The following is a 10,634-nucleotide window of genomic DNA, read 5'->3' as shown; positions in this document are numbered from 1 at the left end:
ATTAAAAAAATACCTTTAATTTTTTGGATAAGTTTATTTGATTTACAGATTTGAGGGATGGTAGAGACTATATATTTTTAAATCAGTAAAGCATTTGAGAAATTTCCCCTGACCTTTACTTTGATATGACTATAATAAGAAAATGGAGATTCAGTTCTACAAAGTTAAAGGAACTTTTTTAAAACAAAGAACATAGACAGATGACTTTAAATGCCTATTGAGATGCCTATTTTGAAGGTTAGGCATCAAAAAAAAATTCAAGAAAAGGATGATTGGAAAGTATCCTGAAACCACCTATCCCCAAATAGTCTCTCTATAGGTAGGGTCAACAGGCACAATGCAGAAGGGGAGTGGTCAGTGGCTCCAAGGATGAGGGGAGGGAAAGAACTGTAGAAAAGTGATGCCCCTCATAAAAGTATGTATGTGAAAATTGTCTACTACATTAAAAAGACCATTCATAAGGAATGAATTTGAGAATTATTTTATTAAGAAAAATATAGTATCATTAACAAAGTAATATGTACATTTAAAAAACTGCTTACAAAATAAATTAAAGATACATTCCATAAATTTAAAAAATATATATATTTAAACTCTAACAAAGGCACTTCTTCGGGATTGGCTTGCAGGCACCACTCTTGTCTGTTAGATAATTTTTAAAATTTGGCTTAGAATACTTTCACAATATTTTGCTTGGAAATTATTTCAGATTGCTTCATTATATGTACAACTTTTGTGCACTCTTTTTTCTTTAATTCTCTTCTTTTGTAAATTTTTGGTATAAAAAGACAAGAAGTGTCAGTACACATGGAAGAAATGTCTCCCTTTTAAACAGAGGTTTACATGCTATAGTGTTCAACTTTTTTCCTTGAAAAAGTTCTCCTTCTACTACACTTTTAGATTCTTTCTTTGAGCAGGGCTCATGTAGTTCCAGCTGAGAATTACTGCCACAAATTCAGTGGTTCAGGCATGAATGCTAAAAAAAGGTCTCCTCCGACATCTGAAGGACAGTACTTCCCCCATATTATAAACCTACGTTAAACAATAAAAGCTTATAAAAATAAGCTTAGAAACCCTTTTATAATTAAAAAAAACTATTAGTGGTCTTTTAAATGTCACAGTTAGAGTTAACAGTTCCATTTACCTAATAAAGATGATTAACTTTGTTGCTGTGAAATGTGACTTTACCGAAGGTTTACTTTGTTTCTATGAAATGCGGCTGAAACGTCTCCACAGTTCTATCAAATATGAGACTTGTTCTAGGCATTTATCTGTTTTGACTTCTCTTTTCCTTCTTTTCTTCATTGTCTGAGTATTATTTATCTGTGGAATAGGAGAAGCAATAGTCAAAATTAATTGTCACTATCTTTGAGTGGCTGGTTATTTTGTCTTCTTTATGCAAATCTCTCAGTCTGTCCCCCAAGACACCTACACACTGCTCCTATGTGCTTTCTCCAGAAGAATGCACTCCTGCCTCTCCACCCAAGTACTTCAAGGCCAAGCACCACCTCCTTCACAAGCCCTCTGCTAATTGCTCAGACATTTCTTTTGGAAATTCTTCTAGTGCTTCAGAGTGTTTTTCACTTAACTTGGCTCTCAATTACCTACTGTTTTATCATGGGTATTCCCTGTAGCACTGAGCACAATGCCTTATAGATAAGAAACACTATTTACTGAATGATTAAATTGATAAATAGCTGATGATTTCATGATCTCCCTGACAAGATCATAAATTCCTCAAGAAAAGGAGTCATCTCATGCCTCTTCATAGATACAATTCAGTAGACCTATTATTTGTACCCAAAGTGCTCCCACCTTCTGCCCCTCCCAACCTCCTAGATGTGCTACAGACACCTGAAGGCTTACTCTGAAGAGGAGTCTAACTGTCAAAAAAAGATTGCAATCGTCTGATATATTCCTTCACCTGAATTACTCTCAAGTAGTGATTGACTGGGCCTCCTAGACACACAGTATTCAGACCAATAAAGTTCACCAGGTTACAAAGCATGGTTACAAAGGCTTACCATCTACAGTCTGCTAAATCATAATTAAATATTATTGGTTTTAGGCTCTCTCCCTTTGGGCTTGGGAGAGGGCTGAAATAAATCACTCCAGACGTTCCCTTTTTCACATGTTTCACATGTCCAAACTTATCTAGCCTGTCCTCTACGCTCTTCTTATATGGATGAACATCACTGTGGCCATCTGTAGATTTGCCAGAGTCTCCTTAAGAGAAGGTATAGAGCCAAACAGGTTTTTCATATGGCTGCCTGGTATTGAGCTTCAATCTTCAGTCCCTAAAAACTAACAGCCTTGGTCACCCAGACACTCAGTGTGCAGACTGATAAAGTCCACCGGTTAATAGGCCGCAGTCATACAAATCTGCACTGTCTCTTTTTGTCTTTTTAAAAATTGTCATCAGGAAGATAAATTCCCTGCTTTTCTTGCCTGCTGAAATAAATATTTATTGAGAACTTGTTACATACCAGGCACCGTTCCAAGTGCTTTTACATATATTGACTCATTTAATCCTCATAAACACTCTATATGGGACTTGCTAGTATGATCCTCATTTTGCAGATGAAACTGAACACACAGAGGCTAAGTAATTTATCCAAATTTTCACAGAAGTTAGGGGGCTAGGATTCAAAATCAGGCAGGACTGTGCCCAGACTTCCTGCCCCTAGCTCTGCACTGTTTCCATATTTAAAGTTACACATTCATTCAAATGCACGTAACTGCGTATGCAAAAGGTCCATTATGTAAAGAGAGAGCAATAGCACCCATAGAAGCAATTACGCAAACATGGGGTAGAGATTTAATGTATAATTTAACATTTAAAGAAAGACGTATACAATTATTAAATGATAAGCCCAAGCAATGCTGCTCATAATACTTTGGAATGGATAAGAATCTCATAAAGAGCCCATACACGGGGACTGTGATTTTGAAGGTCTAGCCTGGGTCCCTGGGAATTGGCTTTTGGACAACCACTCTCCCATGCTCGAGAAGCCAGGACATTCTGATATAGGAAGCTCAGTGTTCATACTTTGAAATACTGGCCTAAGGTTTAGAACACAATTCTGCCAAAAGAATCAGAACCCTAGAAACCGATGGGTTTCAATCCAGTTGTCAACGTGGGACTAACCGACAATCTACAGGTTTTACCCGCTCATTTGCCCTTCGAAAGACAGAACCTAAATAAAAATCACAACTCTGCACGGAAGCCCTACTTGAATTCAAGGTTAGCGCCAAGATATTAAAATGCGACCTTCGGATGCATCGGTTTACCTGAATTCCGGAGTAGCCTGAGCACCTGAGGGAGAGCGTAGCATTAGTTTGCTTGGCGAAGGTTTCCTTGGCAAGTGAGGCGCAGCCGTATATGGGTTTAAAGGTAAAGTGCTCGATTTTAACGAGGCAATCCGGCTGCTCGCAGGCGGCAAAATTTACGAGAAAGGAAGAAAACGCCAGGGAGAAAAAAAAAGAGAGTTGATAAGACATGAGTGAAAGGGGCAGCGGGGGCGGGGGGAGGGAGAGGAGCGGGAGACACTACAAAGGCGATTCGAGCAGGAGGAAAGAGGTCTCGGGTGAGCAGAGGAGAAAGAGCCCAAGGAAGGCGAAGGAAGGAGGGGTGTTACACTGCAGAGGGCGCTTAGGGAGAAAGGACTCGCGCTGCTCTCGCTCCGCCCACGTCTGCAGGTCCGAGGGGCAGCGCTGAGAGCGGAGGCTCGCACCCCGCAAGGGGTGCCCCTGACGTCGTTCCCTGGTCCCCGTTCCCAATTTGCCTTTCCTCCCTAGGGCGAGGGGTAGGAGGAGCCTCTCCCGGACTCCCGCTCAGATCCGACAGACTTCCTCACCTTATATTAGAACGGAAGTGGCGTCCCGAGCTGGGCACCGGCGCAGAGGTTTCCCGCAGCCCAGACGTCCCTACTGGGTCAACGTCACCTGGGAGCCCAGCCACCACCTGGGGTTCTACCCACCGCAGGATACCTCCTCCCCGGGATGCCTGGCATCTCTCTGGAGAAAGCCAGAAGCACTAACCACTTACTCACCGCGTCTTCACAGTAGACGAACTTGTTAAACCTGATACTCTTCGTCTGGAAGAAAGAAAAAATAGCATACGACAAAGAGGGTCAAGACTTAAATTCACGGGAGTAATCATCGCCCCACCCCCTTCCATTGTTCCCAGGTTTTAAAGATGCTCTGAAAGCAGTTTCCATTTAGGCACTTGTTTCCTTTGCGTCTGTTTCTGTGTTTGACAAGGTAGTGAAACATATAGGGTCTTCAGATAGTGCCTGCTAGTGTTTGAAACTGGGTATCGAATGATCCTGTCCTAGAGGGAGATCTTCATGCATTTCACACATACATGCTCTATCCAGAAACTAGAATAATCAGGAAAATGATTCCTACTGTATATTAAACAATCTGAAGTACCTTTATCCCACAATGGCATCCTAAAGCATCTAGAAAACTAGAAAGACCTGAAGCGTACATTCTACCAGGCTATCCTCACTGGGTAGGGCTTAGCTCACAAGAATTCCCTCCTCTCTTTCTCTTTCTTTCTCAAGCCCTTAATCTCTGTCTTCCCCCCCCCCCCCCCCACTAGTGAGGAGGATTTAACAGAGAGTAGACAACCTTGCTGGACACCTATCAATATCTGCTCATCATCAGCATCTGCACATTAATTAGTGTGCCAATTTCTAGGTAGTCAGTTTTGAAGCCAATATATTTCAGTACCACTTGTAAATTTTTTTTTTTGACAAAATGCTGGGCCATGATTATTTTCCAAATTATTTTTCTTTCCTTGAAAGTTAAATTGTAGTGTGTGTGTGCCTACTCTTACAATAAAAATACATTTCAAAAAAGTTTCTTCACTTACCCCATTTATATATACATTCAGTTCTGGATGAATGACGTCCTGGTAAATATCTTTAATATTCTTAAAGTCACAGTCAGTAAAATTGTAGGTTAGCACGAGCTCTACCAGTTGCAAGATGAAGATCTTCCTGAAAAAAACTGAACAAATAATAAGGTATCAGGCAATGTACTTGGAAACCCAATCCCACCCCAGTTTCACACTAAACTCTTTCCACCAACACTGAATTGCTTCTAGAGCTGCAGGGCCTGCCTTAGGGGTAGGTGCCCAGGCACCACTTGTTGCCTCTCATTCCCAGTGCACACGAAGCCCATATTCACCCATATCGTTGCCTTAGGTTGGAGTCTCCCTGATGCTCTAGAGCTTTCTGGCTCCACATATATAACACCTAAACGCCTACGGGCTCTTTTCTCCTAGGCCAATGATTTTCCTTGTGGTCATTCTCTTCCTTTATAGAATTCTAAATTGATGACATGAAAGAAAAAGCCTAGACAAATCTATGGAATTTTAACATTAGTAAAATCATCAGAATTTCCCTCACCTTCCTCCTTTTGTCTTTGCCCTAAACCTTTGATATGTGCCTGAATGTGCTTTAAGAAAGAGATAACCACATCTTTCTCCTACAGGGCTGGTTCTAAGACCAAACCCCTTTCTTGGGAAAAACACCCCAAACAGTAACCACTGTAAAAAGTAGGTACCACTGCTCCTGCATGCTGTACACTCTGAGCATTTCCTTTGGCCACCTCCAACTAGTGCTTTTCCTTCTCTGTGGCTACTGAGAAAACGCATGTGCTCACTTAATGGGATACTTTGGAGGGTGGGTGCAGCTTCAGGTTTGGACTGCACTTCCAGACAAAGGCATTAAATATGCATTAGTGACCAGAACCATAGGGGCAGGGACGATAAGAAATTGAAATGAATGGGAAAAGATCTGATGGGCCTCACCCTCAAAAAACTTACTTTCCAAAGCACTTAACCAACTTCGTGAAAGTGCTACTTTTGGGTGACTGGGGCCAACTTAGGGGCTGCAGTCCCTCTAGCAAGTTCTGTAGGTGTTAAGAACTTTTTTTTTTTTTTTTTTTTTTGCGATACTTGGGCCTCCCACCGTTGTGGCCTCTCCCGCTGCGGAGCACAGGCTCCGGACGCGCAGGCTCAGCGGCCATGGCTCACGGGCCCAGCCGCTCCGCGGCATGTGGGATCCCTCCGGACCGGGTCACGAACCCGTGTCCCCTGCATCGGCAAGCGGACTCCCAACCACTGCGCCACCAGGGAAGCCCCGGGAAGCCCCTCAAGAACTTTTAAACCCACAAAGTCCACGGTCCTGTCACCTTCACAGCCCCGCTCTTCAGGGCTGCGTTTAGGAACTGGAACTCTAGACGCCAGGATCCCGGCAGACCGCACGGCGCAGTGAGCAGCGAAGCAAGCGAGGCAAGGTGCTGTCCAGCGCGCAGCTCGCCCAGAGGCTCGCACAATTCGTGCGCCCGGCGCCACGGCGCCGAGCCTTAGCCCCACGCTGCGTAGCCTGGACAATTTCGGTCAGCTGGGGCCTGAGCTCCGGCACCTGTTTTAGGGACGGGAGAAGCAACGAGATGGCGGGCTTGGATTTGCCCTCGCAAACTCGTGTGAATCCAGAAAACGGAGTTTAAACGCTGCGAAGTGAGTTAGGGAGAGCGCCCTAGAGGATGCCTAGCCGCCTTCCGTGCTATGACAGCGCCAACAGGGAGTTGAAGGGAAGGAAGACCCAAACCGACGGGGCTGCTGGGGGATGAACCCCTCTCCAGACGAGATTGGCCCGCGCTGCCCCGGGCTCTCCTGACACCCAACTCCCCTCTTGCCCCCCTTCCATCCCCCAACCGCCTTGCGTGTCAGAGCCTGCAGAGTCCAGGTCCTTGGGAAGTTCCTAGGAGTCATCTCCGGAGCCGCCGTGAGCTGCCCAAACAAACAGGGCGCCCCACGTGAGTACTAGCAAATGTCACAGGCCACGCCGAGCCTGGGAACATCAGGGGGTGGCGAGCGAAGCAGGAAAAGTACGGAATCGGGGTGGTGGGTGGGGTGAGGACGCGAGCCAGAAGTGAACTTTTTTTATAGACGGCGTTCCACAGCTGTACCAGTACAGCTGGACCCAATTCGCTCGTTAATGCCTGGTGGTAAAGGTTGTGGCGCTAATAGGAGTGTAGGACAGCCGCTGATTCACCGCTGACTTCAAAGATGGGCTTTTCTGGAACCCTCCAAGTCTAGGATTTAATGTCGTGGCAGTAACCTTTGAAGAGAATTCCTCCGCCTCTCTCTCTCTGCATCACCAACTTTTCAGGGTCTTGTGGGATGATGCCAAAGCCTGATTCATCTGCTATGACATGAGAGGTGTTTCTGATCGGCAGCTGGAGATTGGGTAGGAGGACAGGATCCTGAGACACAGCTTTCTTCACTGGGTTGGGATATGCTGAGGGGGCAGGGGCAGAGGAAAGCAGCTTTTGCCCAGGTTCCACTTGCATTCTTCTAGGGCAGGGGTCCCCAACGTCCCTGGCCATGGCTGGTAGCGGTCCATGGCCTGTTAGGAACCCGCTGCTCATCAGGAGGTGAGTGGTGGGCTGGGAAGCGAAGCTTCATCTGTATTTACAGCTGCCCGCCCCCGCTCACATTATGGCCTGAACTCTGCCTCGTGTCAGCATTATGGTGAGTTGTATAATTATTGCATTATATATTACAATGTAATAATAGAAATAAAGTGCACAATAAATGTAATGCGCTTGAATCGTCCTGAAACCATCCCCTCCCCCAATCTGTGCAAAAATTGTTGTTCCACGAAACCAGTCCCTGGTGCCAAAATAGTTGGGGACCGCTGTTCTACGGTGTAACCGAGCTGCCTCCCTTCCTTTGTTTCTTCCTTTAAAACTGCGTCTATGGCGGTTTTTGTTGATATAGGGCAGACAGTGTTCCCCTCCCTCCTCAGACATCCTGGAAGATGTCTCTTTGCCTGTTAAACACTGCTAAACACTTGTGCCTGGGGACCCCAATTTCCTTATCTATTACTATGTAGCCTCTTAGATCACTTCAATCATATCACTTTTCTGCTCAAAAACTCTTGGTAAACCCCGGTTGCCTTGACATTTACAATCATCCTTCCCCACCTGGCTCCAAGCTGTCTTTCCAGCCTTGTCCCCTTTATTCTCCTAGGCTTCTGCCAAACAGCAGCTGAAGGTAATATGCTCTAAAGGTGTCCTTAGCTTTCTTCTTCCCAGCCTCACATCCTCAGGTGTAGGCATTCTCCTGTTATTCAATGCTCATTTCACTGGACATCTCCTCCAAAATTGGTCTCTTACCTGGATGTGACCTCACTTTCCTTTAAGCCATATTTATTTTGGGCTTCCCTCTTACGACCTCCATTTATTATATAATATATCAATAATGTTTTTCAACCTTATGTTTTTACTGGACTGTGCATTCCTTAGAAACAGGGAATGGTTTATAATAATTGATTTGTTCCGTATCAATTTAATTTTTTCCAAAAACATTTGAAGTGGCTTGCTGTAAATGCATTGGTACTAGAAGGTAAAAAAACAGTCAGGATAAGACAGAGGAAATGTACCAAGACATAAGGAAGGTGAGGGAAGGCCATAGAAGAATATTATTAAGAAATGAAGAATTAAGACAAGTTCAAAAGTGAATTCTGATCTTCCAAACAACCATTGCAAAGGAGAGAATATGATGGACTCTACAAGTTCATTAGGGGAAGCCACTTTTTCTTATGCCTATTATCATCATAGTTAGCACTGTAAGGCTCAGCTTATGTGCTATATAATATATACTCAAATTCTCAATAAGTTGAAGTATATATTAATCTTCTTTTAAGATCATTGTCAGGAAGCAAATCATTTCCTCTTGAAAGAAGCTCTCTATAAAGATTTCTCTTTATAACTTTTTGCTACTGTACTCCTAGAATCCACTTAGGCCTTGCCTGGGACAACCATTCAGGTAAGGGCATCTCTGAAAATTCCTAGTGGGCTGAAGAGCGTTTTCTCTCTTTCTATTTGGTCAAGTGCTAAAGATGTGAACAGTAGCTTCATGTATAGTTTGGGAAATCCTAGGTTAGGTCAAGAAGGGTATCTTCCATGTGGTAGGAAAGTGATATGATTTGTAGCACTCTGTGATTACTCGGAGAACTAAGGTAATACTCTCACCCATGAGATGGGCCAGAAAATGACCCAGAACCCAGCTCTCTTTTCTCCTACCCTCACTAAAAAGGTGTCATTTATTTATTTCCTTAATTTTTTATTTCTTATTTTATTAATAGTTCCCTTTCTTTTTCATTCCCTTATTTTTTCCCTCCCATCTTTTAAATTTACTTCTTTCCTCCTCTTCTTTTAACTATCCAGAGTATTTAAAGTAGCTAGTCCTCATGGGAAATTCAGTTGGTGTTTGAAGTAGATCCAAGTTGTTAGGAAAAAAGCATACTATTTTTTTTTTAACTTATTAAATCATAGTGTCATTGGACTTTAAAAAATGGAAGCGTTATCAGATAGGTTATTGATGAAATGGGAGAGATCTCCCTCTATGGATAAGAAAAGTGGATAACACCAAACTTGGTAATATTTTAAGATGTGTGACAATGGACTTTCTCCAGCAGATGGGTATTCTTTTGGGCCTGGAAGTAAAGTGAATTACTCTAGATTCTCCAGGATGCTGGTCATATAATTACTCCTCCTCTTGGTTTTCATATACTCATGCAGAAAGGAAGGGCCACACTTTGCAGTGGTGAACATTCTTTCTTTCTTGATACTCTACCTTCATTGTTCATCAGCATAGTATAGTATTTATGTAATGTGCAGTATGTAATGTCAATGTATGATTTGTGATAACTGCAGCATATATCCATTTTGTCCATTAATTTTGTGTTATATACTTGTACTCAAGCAGCCTTGCTGTCGGTCTGAATCATTGACTGGTATCAACAAACTCCATACTTCCTCTAAGATCCTTTGGGGATATTTGTAGACCAGAAAGTGACGTGAGGGAGTTTCTGTGACAAATGCAAAAAACATCCCTTTTTTCTTGTTTTATTCTCAGGCTGGTTATACCTGCATAATCAGCCTATGGCCGAGAAATATTGCCAGATATTTTTATATTAGGGAGTGAAGAAGTCTAAATACATGCATAAAAACCTAGTGCTTGTGCTCATTCCTCTGGAGAGAAACAGTGTAAACCTCATCCAATTGGAGTTAAAAGATCTTGCTTACTTTACTGTTTTCTACGCTCTAATAGGAAATGAACAAGGAGAGGATTATTCAAGAAGGTAGAAGTTGAGCTTTCTTAGAATGCTTCAAAAATGCTGTCGAAGAGGTCAGAGCTGAAGGATAGTTCCAGTGCTGGATACCTTTGCAAGGATATTTACTAGGCTGGATATTTTCTCTTTTCCCCTCCAGATATATTCTTCACCCTTCCCTATCCTGCTTTGTACATCAGGGAAGCTGACCCATAGGACTGTATCAACAGGCTCCTTTGACTTCTGGCTGGGTTCAGACAATGGGAGATATTGACAAGAGATCAGAGGGTAGGAGGACAGTGAAGGTGGGATTTTAATTCACTCACTTTATCCCTGTTAGCTCCTCATAGATGGGATGCTTTTCTCTCCTCAGGGCCTCAGATTGTGTTGATTGACTTTTTCATCTTTCTACCTTTCAGGTTCTGGTAACCATGCCCTTCCTCTCTCTGTCTCTTTAGATCTAGGGGTGATAATAGCTCTTATTCTTGTTAGCCTGGA

The 10,634-nt window shown here is 43.2% G+C and overlaps 1 protein-coding gene across 1 annotated transcript; it reads right to left on the bottom strand.

Annotated features, from left to right (window-relative positions):
- Positions 1-509: 509 nt before the first annotated feature.
- TSLP (thymic stromal lymphopoietin) lies at positions 510-7,404 on the bottom strand. The gene is made up of 6 exons (XM_067730224.1): positions 7,181-7,404; positions 6,205-6,398; positions 4,880-5,016; positions 3,945-4,097; positions 3,292-3,549; positions 510-1,323 (listed from the first exon to the last, which is right to left on the bottom strand). The coding sequence occupies exons 1-6, from the start codon at positions 7,402-7,404 to the stop codon at positions 1,207-1,209; spliced, it is 1,083 nt and encodes a 360-aa protein (XP_067586325.1). The 3' UTR covers positions 510-1,206.
- Positions 7,405-10,634: the final 3,230 nt, after the last annotated feature.

Source organism: Pseudorca crassidens, chromosome 3 (assembly GCF_039906515.1).
Source record: "Pseudorca crassidens isolate mPseCra1 chromosome 3, mPseCra1.hap1, whole genome shotgun sequence".
In the NCBI taxonomy this organism is placed as follows: domain Eukaryota; kingdom Metazoa; phylum Chordata; class Mammalia; order Artiodactyla; family Delphinidae; genus Pseudorca; species Pseudorca crassidens.
This window is presented reverse-complemented; position numbering and strand designations above follow the sequence as displayed.

Excerpts from the sequence above, each read along its gene's own strand:
- TSLP (XM_067730224.1), bottom strand. The coding sequence starts at position 7,404 with ATGGCCAGGGACGTTGGGGACCCCTGCCCTAGAAGAATGCAAGTGGAA. Across the intron at positions 6,399-7,180 it reads ATCCCACAAGACCCTGAAAA|GCTACGCAGCGTGGGGCTAA; the intron begins GTTGGTGATGCA and ends GAAATTGTCCAG. Across the intron at positions 5,017-6,204 it reads TGAAGAGCGGGGCTGTGAAG|TTTTTTTCAGGAAGATCTTC; the intron begins GTGACAGGACCG and ends TTATTTGTTCAG.